The 14,314-nt window shown below is 38.9% G+C and overlaps 1 protein-coding gene across 3 annotated transcripts in view; it reads right to left on the bottom strand.

Moving 5' to 3' along the window:
• The window catches only part of Asap (ArfGAP domain of ASAP), a 37,782-nt gene that overhangs the window by 8,241 nt on the left and 15,227 nt on the right, over nucleotides 1–14,314 (bottom strand). For 2 of the 3 annotated variants that reach the window (XR_013494210.1, XM_078182612.1), the window contains exons 2-15: nucleotides 5,957–6,029; nucleotides 5,010–5,155; nucleotides 4,058–4,312; nucleotides 3,846–3,931; nucleotides 3,317–3,473; nucleotides 2,978–3,242; nucleotides 2,672–2,899; nucleotides 2,265–2,487; nucleotides 2,014–2,194; nucleotides 1,649–1,924; nucleotides 1,449–1,568; nucleotides 1,158–1,380; nucleotides 709–993; nucleotides 434–600 (exon numbers count right to left, since the gene is read on the bottom strand). Coding sequence is in view for 2 of the 3 variants with exons in the window: in XM_078182612.1 (XP_078038738.1) it covers nucleotides 434–600; nucleotides 709–993; nucleotides 1,158–1,380; nucleotides 1,449–1,568; nucleotides 1,649–1,924; nucleotides 2,014–2,194; nucleotides 2,265–2,487; nucleotides 2,672–2,899; nucleotides 2,978–3,242; nucleotides 3,317–3,473; nucleotides 3,846–3,931; nucleotides 4,058–4,312; nucleotides 5,010–5,155; nucleotides 5,957–6,029 (2,685 nt within the window). In the remaining variant the exon portion in view is untranslated. The remainder of the gene's footprint in view (nucleotides 1–433; nucleotides 601–708; nucleotides 994–1,157; nucleotides 1,381–1,448; nucleotides 1,569–1,648; nucleotides 1,925–2,013; nucleotides 2,195–2,264; nucleotides 2,488–2,671; nucleotides 2,900–2,977; nucleotides 3,243–3,316; nucleotides 3,474–3,845; nucleotides 3,932–4,057; nucleotides 4,313–5,009; nucleotides 5,156–5,956; nucleotides 6,030–14,314) is intronic. The other variant, XM_078182614.1, reaches the window with a different exon arrangement.

Raw genomic sequence — 14,314 nt, 5'->3', positions numbered from 1 at the left:
TTAATGTGATCTGCGAAGTACCATCACTTATAAAAAGAGAATTGAATAGAAGCTATCATCAACTACTATACGGGAAACGTGGAAGGAGTAACACCATGTTAGTAAAATTTTCTGCAATTAGTGATTATGTTAAATGAACAATAATGACTTGAATGGATGTATATACATATACATACAGTGTTAAAGGAGATGTTAGAAGTCTACCGGCATTGATGATTGAGCCAAATAAAATACAAATAAAACTTCATTCGCTTTAGCGTGAAATAAATAATATCTTAGTAGGATTGCATTACATATCCGGAAATAATATTAAAAAAATATAATATACAGGAGTATTCCTTGATTTCTTGTCTCATTGACTCGCCCCTCCTTTCGAGGAAGTCTCATTTTTCGCATAAGTATTTCGAACTTACACGTATGATTTGTAACTTACCTTGCGAGGTGGTGGAACAGGATTACCCAAACCGTGATCCGAACACATGGAACTCAATGACTCGCTGCTGCGACCATTGCTCAATCTGGACGAATTGATGCCTGAAGGCGCTGGCGGTGGAGGATTTCTCGGTCGCTGAAGCGTCGAGCTATTCACTTTGTCTGCACCTAACAACAGACAAACTATAATAAATATTTTGAACTGACCGGAAGCGAAAGGTTCGTAAAGGTTACCCGAGCCAGGTGTCAGAAGCTTGCATAAATTTTCAAACGCACCGTGTCCCGTTGAAGAATCTCCACTGGGCGATCTTTTATGATGCTGACTGTTTAATGTATTTAACGCATGTGGTAGGGTATGTAAAGAATGCCCAGCTAAGATCGGTTCACTTGTTGTACGGCTATGCGTCGACGCTGCTAAGGACGCGGACGAAGGTAGTGTACCATAATGAGAGGACGGTATACCACCTGTACTTCCAGCCGGTGGTGGCGGTGGCGGAGCGACGCGTTTCTTCAGCGATCCATGAATATTGACTGAAATATCCGGTGCCATAGGTGCAGGTACTAAAACAGACATTGTCGTAGCCTAAGTATTGAACTTGATGGAATTTTTTAAATAGATTTTTCGAAGTCGATGACTCAGTGTCTCCCGTTGTCCTAGGCGAAGGAGCGTTAAGGGTACTTAGGATATGTCGCAAGACGTTAACTGAACAAAAGAAAGGCTATACCAGCAACAGGTTTCCTTGCTTGTGGTGGAGGTGGTGGAGGCATTTGTTGCCTATTCGTTGAGGCACTTGGCGACGAACCGCTTTGCAAACTGTCGCAAGTGCTACTTCGACTTCGCAGTGTCACTGGTGAGTCTCCTGACCCAGTTCCTCCACCACTACCACCACCACCCACATAAGATGGCGGTCTACTGCGTGATTTCTTCTCCGGCGTCAAACATCCATTCTGCAATGAGTTGAAATATAAAGAAAACCATTGGGAACAGATTTAATTTTACTCTTTCATAAACATACCCTGTCCTCTATTATAGTTTCGTCATCAGAAAAATCGGTGGAGCCTTCATCATGCGAGAGGTTCCACTCAATGTTAACGTTATCGAACAACGTTTTTTGTCTTTGCAAAGCGTGACTTAGCTAAACAGAATACATTATTTTCAATTACAGTTTGTTCTTTTGATATTATGGTATTGTTAAATTGGTTTATGGTGCTTTACCAATTCTTTGCACGTATGGTGACCCATCTCTTGCGCAATGTCTAGTGGTGTTTTATCCTGTAAGTTTCGATGCGTAGGATCGGCACCTGCACGCAACAGAAGTTTCATTGCTTCTGCTCTGTCGTGTCTTGCACAAAGGTGCAACGCTGTTTCTCCATCAACAGTGGTTCTGTCTGTTCCACCTGTTGACATGTTTTGCACTAGAAAATCAACGATGTGTAAGCTATTTCCCATTTCGCGTAAAATGGCTAAATGCAAAGCTGTTTCACCAACGTCCTGCAACAAAATGATAATGTAATAAGGAATCTTCTTTTAACTAATGATGAAATTTTCTTCGGTTGAACAGCAGTTGATAGATATTTTACCGAAGTAGGTAATGGCGCTGCAAGATCCACGTTTTCGGCATAAACTTGCAGAAGTTGTTGTAGGTCACGATTATTTACAGCGTGTTCCAAATCGGATAGAAGATCCCTTTCATCCGCGCATGTACTCATTACATACCTTTTGTCCACATATTTGGCTCTTATGAAGTCGTACCTATCTTCCCTGTACAACAAATAAATAAGGTACACCGCGGAGATAGAAGAAATCACTAAACGTATATGAGTTTCCTTACATCGATGATGTTGGAGTTGGTTTGTGACTATGATGCAACGTAGCTTCCATCACTTCATTGAACGCCTGGTTAGTCATATGTCGCGCAAGAAGTAGTTGAGCTGTGCCCACATTGTCGAGTGTTAGGGATTGTATTCTGGATATGTGTACTCCTAGGTCTCGATGAATACCACTGCATTCTATGCAGACGATTATGCCAAAATTTGTGGACAGCCACGTAGCATCTATGAAAATCAAAATAATTGCTATTTTAAATAATTGTGCTTTTACATTTTGAAATATTCTATCTGATTATTTGCAGCAGTACTGAGTTTGACTGATCATGCACTTCCTTGGGTCAAAGATAAAAAGAGATACATTTAATACTATTAATTTCTGACTCTTGATATGTCCTCCCATCAGACTTACCATTTTGCGAAGAGCAATCACAACACTGATCGTTTCCCGGTAACCTCATAACGCATCGAATCACGGCTTGTTGTAATTCAACTAAACTCGGATTGCCACTGCCAGCTTCTGCTTTACCACTGGCGTCGAATGCTCGAAGCAAAGCTCGTTCTTTGCAGTTGACTAGGACAGACATCCATGCTCGTTGGTCTGCCTCGTCTTCTGCTTGAAAGTGATACGTTCTGTTGTCTGGAATTAACCAAGAAGTTACCCAAGATCGAAAAACATTAAACAATAATTCTAAAATTCCTTGTAATCTGGACTTACAGCTAATCAGATCGAAACCCCGTTTGTCGTCCGGTACTAGCTTGATTTGACAGGTTAATAAATTTACTCGCGTGGGCGGTTTATTTTCGTCCGCGTGACAAATATCAAGATAACCCTCTGCTTGTACAGCGCATCTCCTCTTCTGCCATACCCTCCTCATCTTACCCTCGCTCTTCTTCAGAAGGTGTCCGGACCGAGTGACACCATGCTGTTTATCCCCTTGCAACTGATGAAGCGAATACCCTGCATTCGCGTTTACGTTTAACTGAAAACCATACCGTTTTGAACGTTTATATCGTTCAATTTGATAGATAAGGGCTTGAGTCAATATAATTTTACTTCTTTGTCACAACCGGAGCTCCTGAGGAGATTCCTCAACTCTGTTAGTCGTCTCCTCTCTTCGTCCTGAGTCTGCCTGATCTTTTGCAATTTCACGCTGAGATCTGCCACGTAGGAACCAAAATGTTCGATTGTCTTTAGGCCGTCTTGAAAGTAACTGGAAAATAGAAACTCGATAAGTAACTATTGTAACAATATTGCAAACCATTAGAAGGTATTTGGAAAGGGTGAGAGGCTGTATATTCTCTGTTCTAATTGGCTGACAGCTAGTCGTGGAGAATAAATTGCTGATACTGATTCTGAGCGTCTCTTATATAGGAAGAACTATAGGCCTTTATGAGTACCAATAAGATATAATGGTTCAAATTTAGATTTTCCAGTATTGTTGGACACTTTGCTATCTCGAGTCTCTTTAGAGTATAATACAACTTACACCTAGTGCTATGTCTATCCCTTGACTTTCTCTTTGTCAACGGGAATAGGGTGTTATAGAACTTTCTGGTTATAAAATATTTTCCATTCATCTTACTTGGTTTGCGCATGGTAATATTCGACTAGATGCTGAAGTAGTTCAATTCCCTTCTTGGTTTTGATTTCGTTCACCTTGATCAGATACTGTAACAGAGACGCCAACAGCAGGGTCGGTCGTTAGTTGTCGTAGTAATAAATACGAAGGAAGAGAGAAAGAGGGATGGATAGAATTACTGTGATTCGTTCCGGAGACGATTTAGGGGGCCTCACCTCGCACATTTGCAATTGAAACAATCGTCTCTCCTTTTCCATTTCATCCGCGATCTCGGCCGGCGTCACTTCCGTCCGAATGAGGCCAGCCTCTTTCGCGTGCTGCTTCTTCTCCTTCTCGATTTTCGCGTATTTCGCCTCATAGTCCTTCCATGCTTTCTCGAACGGTCTTTTCAGGTCGCCCTTCACGCCTCTTAGGTCCCCCTTCAGAACCGAGTCCAGTGGGAACATCACGATGTTGTTGATGTTCTGCATCTGTCGTTAAATAATGCATTCACAATGTTAATTTGGCAATATTTTTAACAAGATAACAGCGCGTAATATTATAATATCTTCAACTAACAATTTTGAGAGAGAAAGTATCGTGAATTCTTGAGAAGCGTTTTTAAGACATCTTTTTAGCAAGCAGAAAGAGAAATTGTTATAATATTTTCAAGCGGTAATTTCTAAAAGGTAGGTATGGTAAACACCTGAAAAATATTTCTCATATTGACAGTCAACTGAAGTTCTTTACATCAATAATCTAAAGACTGCGATTTCTATGTATTTATGGTAACAATGGGTACATGAAATTTTAATAGTGTAAAGTTTAAAAGATTTCGAGAATATAGATACAGTATCGTTAACTTATTAAAATGATACTACTTTATTTGTAACTGATCGGTGCTACATAAATTGGTAATACGTAAATTAAAGCTCTTGACGAAGTTTTGCTCCAGTAGAAAAGCGTGACGAAATGAAACTAGGGATACATTTCGTTAATAATAAAAATAACCATGTTATTCAGAAATGTTATAACTATGTTACTAGAAGGTGCACTTGAATATAAACATGGAGATAACCGGTCTTCTCCGGTTTGAATTATTTTCTTAGAGAATCTGTTTCGAATGAATAATTTATTGTTACGTAAAGAACGGAACAACCGGGCAGAGAGTATGGCGTCCATACGCACCAGCGTTTTCATTAGAGCGCTCAATTCTTTCGTGACGACCGCAAACTTTAAGAAAGCGGCGCCGATATCCGGTTCCTGTTCTTTCAGCGCCGCATCACCGAGCCTTTCCAACGCCCTTCCAAGGTACACCTCGTTATCGACGTGAGCTGTAGCAGAACAGAATAAATCGATCTTTAAAATCTCGCTAACGAACCCGTGAACTAATATTTATACATTCCTTCATTCGGCGAAAGCAATTAAAATATAAACGTAGCATGCAAAAAAAAATCGCTTAAATAATACTTGACAATTTTCCTTTTATTTATATCTCATTCTACAAAATGTTTGGAAAGAAGTAACAGAATTTTGCATCTTGTTTGAAATATAATAACGCTCCTAATAGTGCAAAGAGTTTGTTCCTTTTTTATTCATTTTATGCAAGTATAGTTTTTGCGAAATTTTTTATTTAATTTGCACTTTGTTTTATAACGTTTTCAACATTTCGGAACACGTGGGAAATATTTGAAAAACTATAACATTTTGTATCTTACTTTGACTTTAATAAAGCCCCTAAGAAAGCAAAGTATAGTATTTATTCGATTCGTATTTCTACAAGTCCGCCCATAACAATCTGCATATTTATGAAGAAATCTGCGATTACGACTAATAGAAATTCAGCGAACAAGAGCTAAACAAAAAAATCCAACGCGCGAAATTAAGTTTGTATCTTGCAAAAGCCTCGTATACGAGAGGATTATTTGTTTAATTAACGAAACAAAGAATACGAGGAAGAGGCACCGGCGAGTGGTAAAACACGCGGAAACCGGTAGAAACTTCCATTTAAACAAGCACCGCTCATTAGACGCTTAGAGAACACCACGGTGTTACAAAGGCCGCAGAGTAAAGAGGGGAAATCGGAAACTTTCATCCGATGTCTGATCATTTTTAAGCCGGCCACCGCTATTTACCGTTTCCAGAGTTGTGAATGGCTTTGATCGCTTTCTTCAGCTTCGTCAGACCGTCCCTGTCGAAGTCCAGTGTCTGCAACAATTCAAGCGAAACAGTTCCATTATCTGCTGATCATCATCGTCTTTCCTACTATGAAAACCAGCAAGTTCGACAGAACTCGAAACTTTCAACTATTCTAATCCTCGTTCGTCCATCGTTTTTGTAATTCATACATCGGGGAGCATAACTATAGCATCACCTCCACGTTTTAATATTTTGGACTTCTGGATGGTGATGCAAAAATGCCGATTGTATGAAGTGAATGGGTATGATAAATAATTAAATCAAACAAATTTTATTGTAATTTTCTGTCGATAAAAACAAAGATTCATATAAATTGATTCTTTTATCGTTGCACAATCATAACACCACAAGTGGCATAGTAACGATAGTGCTATAGTAATGCTACAGTAATGCAACAAATGAAAATCAGAACTTCGACTATTTTATGGTTTACGTAGGAGCAACTTTATAGATATTTATACGAAACTATCGTACCCTTTCACCTCGCATAATCGACATTTTTGAATACCCATCCAGAAGTCCGAAATACTCAAAAATGCGGGTGATGCTATAGTTATGCTTTTCAGTATTGTAACTCTTTGCATTCGAAATTATTGTAACTTTAACACTAAGATATTTCTTTCAATATACAACGTATTCATTTTATATTTATTGTGTTTTCTAAACACTAATATCTAATCTGTAAACTTTATGGATTTACTTTTAAAATTGATTGATTATATCTAATGCAAAACAATGAAGATATTGGAAGAATCTCAAACTACCGTTACGCGACTTTAAACATCTAAAAATTATTAACTGTATTGTAGTTTCTTGTGCTCTGAAATTAACGCTGCGATAAATTATAATAAATCGAAAAGCCTCCAGCGCAGCAAGCATAAGAACATAGCGCCGGAGAGATGCAAATTTCCTTCTCGGCAAGGTATTGGCTTCTTTTAGCCAGAAAATTTCTAATTTTCTCTCATACCTTTCAAAGGGTTCGGGCTAAACGCCCGGTAAGCAACGCTGTCGTAATATCTGCGCGCGCGTATGTATCCGTTTTTGTGTGTACAGGGCGTAGAAAACGCGCGCGCACGAAGCAGAAGGCTTCACCGGCTGTTAAACGCGAGAAGGAAAAGCAACAACAACGAGGAAAGGAATTCCCGAGCAGAACGACGACGCAGCGATACATTTTATCGGATCACGCTTCGCCGAGCGGAAGATTCGTATATCTTCGTTCCTCGTGGCGCGCGGCCTTCTTCTTATCGGCGCAGATTTTTGCGTTCAGTCGGCGCACACTCGCGATTTTCAATAAACCGCGGGGACAGGACTCCATAAAAGTATATTGGAATCTCCGTCGATTCCGACCACTGGCTAAAGGAATCGCAATTAAATCCGGCTATCGCCGCTGTGTGCCAGGTGAATTTCAGCTGATTAGCGTTCAGAGTAAGAATGCGGCTCCTTAGAGAACCCACCCCTGTTTTCTTCTTCCGCGATCGTGTCTTACGATTATTAGGACATCCATTTTGCAAATGAGATAGTTTCGTTTCATTGAACCTGTAGGAATTTATAAGAATTTATAATTTGTCGTTCTTCTTAGAAATTCATGGCAACGATTTTTTCATAATATGTAGTTGCAAGAATGCAAATTTTTTAATGGAATTTATAATGAAAGTTCATTGCTTCTTTTAGTAAATTTAAACCAGTCAAAGTGTTCCCCACTGTAAGAACAAAGTCGTACTTCATTTAATATAGTTCCTCAATGTAGGTCTTCTCCTTTGTAGATTTTATAGTTATGAACATGTATAATTTTTAATAAAATTCGCAACGAAGCTCATTACACCTCTCTCGTTACCGAATTGTTGCGCAAATAGAAAAATGTATATTTATTTCGCATTCGTATTAACTCTAGTGATTAGGTATCGATAACAAACAATTTAAATCGTATTTGGATTTAGGCTACACGAATAACAAAAATCTTCGAGTTCAGTGTGCTCCTTCACAATCGATATGTATTTGTTTAAACTTACAGACTCGTCTCATTGCCGGGACTATAGCCTCGGAATCTGATTGCCCTAGGGGTCGATCAACTGTTCTTTCATCCCCTGAGAATTCCAGGGCTGGCATTTACCGAGGCGTCATTAATTTTCCAAGGATCAGTGGCGTAAGTGGTGCGGCTTGTAAATAAAAAGTGCGCGAACCTCAAACCGTTAATAAATCTAGACTGGTTCGCCGATCGATGTTAATTAAATAGAAGGGGAAAAATCGCGTCTTCCATTTTTTTAATTATCGGCGCAAGATTCAAGGGCTGACTGTCGTACATCGGCCGTTGAACAGTGTCGGGGATCGCAAGGGAATCGAATTTTCATCGGTGAAAATACCGACGCACTGTCGGCTGAATGCAAATTTCGGAAGAAACGTGGTCGTCGAACAAAGTACCGTATCAGCGCAACGTGCTCAACAACGCGCCGTGACATGCCGCGATACACCTTGACGCCATCGCCTAACCAGGCACCCACCAACAGAAGGAAAAAGAAGGACATTGCCACCCTTAACCGTGCAATACGTGCCATTCAACCGACGACAGACCGATCGAAATGTCTGATGTTTATCAGATGATCGGTCTGATCAGAGAATCGCTCGTGTTCGACCCCTTTCTTCATGGTGGAGGGTGCGCGCTCTTTTTGGGCTTCTTGAACGTCTCCTAACAAAAGACTACTGCGAATGGAATTTCGGCAGGTTCTGCTGTAAGTTCGTACTTTTGGAACATGTTAATGTTTTAATGAAAGTTTTCACGTTCTCTATGATCATCTTCATCTCCCGAACATCTGGAAATATAAGAGGTATAGCAAACCTTATCTTTGGTGGGATTTTAGTGTCGTTTTTCTAAGTGTCGATGCTGTTTTTTAAAGTGGGAATAAATTGTACTTAACTTAATTTGTTCTCTCATATCATTTTACTGTTTAGTCATTTTAGACTATTCTCAACAATTTCTTAACAGCTTAAAAAAGTACATTTTTCATACAATTCGCAGTGAACTTTCTTCATTATTTTTTATTATTTTAAATCAACAAAAATGTTATGTTGTGTAATTAAAAAAATTTCATTTAACAAAGTTTTCCAATAGTTGCGAGGAAGTAATCATCGTGGACTTTGTGTCTCTAAGTAATTTAATAACATAGGATATTAACTAACAATAGAATGTTTACTAACACATCATAAATCCATCTTTCCAAAGTGGGTAGCGTTGTCCACAAACATTTCCATTAGCTAGAATATCATTCAGCGGAAGTCTCCGAAAGCAAAAACCGTAGACGAGATTCAGCAAGGTCGCCATTACTAAATCCGACCGTAATGTATGCACGCACCGATAGAGTATTGTGTAATATGATTAAATAAGGCTGTATCCTTATTGATAATGCGTTTATCACGACGATGACGACAGAGTTTCCGCTATGCATAATGCAATATTCTTAAATGTTTGTACGGTTTTTTGCCGCTTAAGAAACGATTCTTTGCATTTTAGATTTTGTAAACAAATCAGGAATCGTTACGTAAAACTTTCTGCGTATTTTGACAGTTGCTAATAGACTGCGGACTTTACGTATTTATAACAAAAATCGGGAGGGTTAGTTTTAAGCAGTGGAAAGTTGAAAGGAAACTGACAGTTTGAATGTATGAATTTGAATTGATTCAAATAATTAAAGGCAGAAAAAAATGGTGATTTTTGTTCTTATGAACGTTTCTCGAGATTTGAACCTTATGAACGTTTCTCGAGATTTGAACTTTATGAACGTTTCTCGAGATTTTATTTTATTTACGATAATTGATAGACGGTCTTGGTATTGTTAATTACTCAGAAGTTGCTATGGTTTCGACGACGAACGAATATGATACAGATCAGGGGACACGTTCAAGCTGACAGAGTCATCGAATTTCTGTCACTCCGTCCCCTGTTTTATTCAATTTGTTCGACGATCCTCTTCACACAGTACCCAGTCCCGCGTATTGTGTGAACAATAGGGACGTTCATCGATCGGTTCGCTTCTGTTCCAACTTTCCAATTATACCCGGTGTAACGTCTCTGTCCAGCAAACTGGAATATAACGCGAACATCGGGGGGCGATTTAAATTTCCAAGGATCGACACGATGCAACAAATTCCAACGGTTTCGTTCGATTAGTTAACGCCGCTCGCAAGTCAACCCATCCTGCAGGTTTCACTTTCATTCTGAAACCTCCATCAATGTCAATCCAACATCCGTGCACAACATTTCACGAAATAAAATTTATTTAATGAAACGAAAACCGAAAAGTTCAAATTAATTCCATTCCTTTAACCTCCTGCATTTTTCAGAGATCTTAACTGTCAAACTTGCTTCAATTATTCATATCATTTCGGTAATTTATTGGTTTGTACATTTGGTTTTCATATTTAAGTAATTTAGCATAGGTTTGGCACTAAAAACTAAACTTTTTGTAGGTCATGTTCACCTTCTTCACCTCGAAATTAACCCAGATCTTATTAACCGACTTGCAATTACAATTTTCAATTTGTGTTTTATTGAAATTTTAAATTTAAAGAAATATATGTTTTAATATGAATGTTATAATATGAAATGTTAAAATATGTTTAATTATTTGAGCGATTTCATGTACTTATATAATAAGTAGATTGAATAGAAAATATGAAAAACATTTAAACAAATTTTTGAATATTACAATCTTACTGTTAACTCATGAAAATAGTGAAAAAAAGGTAATAATTGTCTACATAGATCCTCAATCTATCAGTTAACGATAACGATATTTATTTTGTATGAAAATCAACAGTCTACCAATGATTAATAAACTGTCAGCTAATATTGCTGTCTAACAAACCAATAAACTAAAATCAACAATTATAAGCAATAATAAAGAATAAATAGTAAAAATTAGTGATGGGAATAGGAAGAATGGAAAGATTCGAGTTCATCCAAGCCAGAGATGATCCGAAAACAATTTGGATTCGAAGTCACGACTGGAATTGTCCGGCAGCAAGTGAAAACCTATCGTCATTTCCGTTCGACTGGGAATCTCTCCCGATTGAAACGAATTGGCAAACGAGATAGCTTTTCTATTTTCAGCGGTACACGAGCGAAGAGACAAACGGGCAACTAAACGGCTTTTCCTCGGGAACACGATATACACGATAATAGCAGCCGCATCTTGCGTTATTCCGGTAGCAAAACTGTGTCGTGTCCCAGGGCGGTAGTTCGCCAAGTTGAGGGAACAGGCACGTTTCGCCAGGCGAGAGGATGATTCGTACCGAGAGAAAGACGTTCTCGCGTAAGTCGATAACCGGCGCGTATCATTTTGGGCGTGTTGTGCGTCCAGTCGACGCGAATGGCACCGTTGCGTCAAGAATTCGTCTATCGTCGTGCAGCGACGAGCATAAACGAGAAACGAACGCACTCGTTTTCATTTGCGTACTCGTTAACTATTTATCCAATTCGTACAACCGGTGGGCGGAACGCCGGTCCGCAATTTTATAGACCAATCGTCGCTTTGTCCTCGTTGTTCTGTCGTCGAATCACTATGTGCGAATCGCGCGATTGTTGAACGATCGTAGGTTTTGAAAATTATTCTGTGTACATCGAAATTGATTCTTGAGAATTTTATCATGGTAAAATGTACTTCGAAGAACATACAAAATGCACGGTCTGTCCTCAAGTCAATATTTTTTATGAATTTGTTCGTGCCAAAGTGTACATTGAAATAAATTTATCCAGTCTATGGAGTGATTAGGTGGACTGACAGCCCACAAATTCAAAAAACAATGATCACTTTATTTCTAAGACAATGTTTGTACCAAATCGTGATTAAAATTTGAAAAATTTATTCATGTCAAAAGTGTACACTGAAATAATTTTATCCGATTTATGTAATGATTACGCGTGAATTCCCAATTTTATATAACAGTTTTCACTTTGTCTCCATTGCAGAATATTTACATACGTTCAGCTTGTTTTTTTTTTTCGGGATGTATTCGCATGAAACGGTGCTTTGTATTCCAGCTTTGCTGAGAACGGTAGTAAGCAAAATTTATGTGGGACAAAGTGGTCTCGAACTCATCTTCGAGTTTTATCGCAATGTATTCAGTGTTGAATGACGGTATAGACACCTCTCGGTTTTTTTCATTAAGATACGGATCCTCAAAGAAGCAGTTTTACGGGAATCTTGTAAGATAATTTTAATTAGTACGGGGAAGCGTTCGAAACGCTCAACTATAGTATTTAACTGCGGGTTCTTTCATTTAAGCGAGGATATTTTATGGATCAGACGATGACATAGTGCTTGAAAAAAAAAACTAATTAGTTCTCCTCGAATTCGATTAATTTACTATCACGAATAGTCCGTGTATTTTCATGCAAATTGTCTCGGTTGTGACAAACATTCGGAACACTTCAAACTAATTTAAAATATTTTTACATTTTTCTAATATCACTACTATTCCTTATTTTTATAAATTCATTTCTACATCGAAAAATTTGCAATATATACACAAAGTTTACAACAATAAATTATGAAATGCAGTTTCATTATTAATTGATCGTGACAATTATAGTGGGAAGATCTAGGAACTGTTGGTACAGAACTTTAGTGATTTATCATATCTTTCAATCACAAAGTAGCAGATGTAGCCATGCTGTAACTTGTTATATTCTTTATCACCTATCACCGATATTTTAATATCTGCGTTTCGGACCTCAATGCATGAAACAAAATCGCAAATAAAGCTTGCCTGCGTACATTAGACAGCAGACTTTGCTGGTGACAAGAACATTACGCAACATAGGCCGTAAAATTTTAACAGTTCTGGATCGCGAGCTGTCGTCGCAATAAATTCCTCAAATCCGCTTCTTTTCGCGCTACCGTTACTGGAATTTTCGCACAGCTTGGCAGACGAAAGAATAGGCGAATTCCTTTTAACGGGGTATGCGAAAACGCCATAATAGGTCGAGGAATCGCGACGCAGCCAGCGATCTGACCCTATTAGACACGTTCGTGTTTCGAATGGCCTAATCGTGTGTCTCAGGTGTGGTGAAACTCGCGCCTCGTTACGCAGAATCTGCGTTGCGTTCTCCGGGTGTCGGAGAACCGTGTCATCGCGCTTAGGGTCCCTCGAATTGGCAAGTTGCGAAACGCGAGCCCCGCTGGCTGCGCAGGGTGGGGCGGGCTCGGGGAAATTGGCAAATCTGGCTCGGTCCGGAACTGACCTCCCTTACAGCAGAACCGCGCAAACGCTGGGGAACCAGGTAAAGCCGATGGAACAGGTTCTCGCGCGCTTCTCAGCCAATGAACCTCGCGGTTTAACATACGGTACCATTTGCGAGCGGAATCACCGACTCGGACCAATGTTTAACACTTTGCGGTACCGATCGAGAACACGTTCAACGTGATGCTGAACGTTTCCGGCCGTTTACACAGTTCTGCCGATTCCTCGATTAACCGTTTCATTGGGATTCTTATCGGCCATTTAGTGCACATTCAGCAAATTGATTAGTGCTCCTTAGTAGGCGATGCAACGTTACTTTATTTATTTATCTCATTGATGTATTCTAAATAGTTGGTAAATTTATTTATTTTAAGTATTTAGTTCATAACTTTCAATATTTCGCGTTTGATCTATTCATTTCTATCACAAATGCATCAAATCCGTAGTCTAGTAATAATTTTAACAAAACTGATGGAATTTTACCTACTCATTTCATCATAAAAGCATAAGATCCATAGCCTAACAAAGACGTTTAAAAAAAGTTGAGATATAAAGCTGTATGAATTATTCAATGTTTTTCAACGTTGACCACTGCAGCGCTAAGTTATCATTTGTAAAATACTGCGAAAAAAGCAACTACATTTATTGCGCTCTCTTTATCTTCTCCCTTAAACAAAAAAGGAAAAACAGAAAAAAGAAACAAAGAACTGCTGTGCATAAATATTTATAAGAGACGCATTATAAGCGACTCGTTAAGCCGACAGTGAACCATTTTCGCAAACAACATTATTTCTTACTAAATGGTATATTTTAAACAGTTCCTGAATACTTTGTACGTGATAAATAAACTTTTGACTACCGTTTACCAACTTATTCCTCCGTTCGATAAATACCGGTAGAGGAAATCTAGGAAAGTTGAACGTCACCGATATCCACGCATGACTTTTCACCGGCTACGGAGAAGATCGCAACGTTTATGAATAATTATTTTTACACGGGTTCCACGCTGAAAGGGGTGGTCGAGTTCTCGTTTGCAAGTTCTTCCGCGTGGCGCCGGC

The sequence above is a fragment of the Augochlora pura genome, chromosome 6, assembly GCF_028453695.1.
Source record: "Augochlora pura isolate Apur16 chromosome 6, APUR_v2.2.1, whole genome shotgun sequence".
Taxonomy (NCBI): Eukaryota; Metazoa; Arthropoda; class Insecta; order Hymenoptera; family Halictidae; genus Augochlora; species Augochlora pura.
Note: the sequence above shows the minus strand (reverse complement) of the source record. Positions and strands in the feature narration are given on the sequence as shown.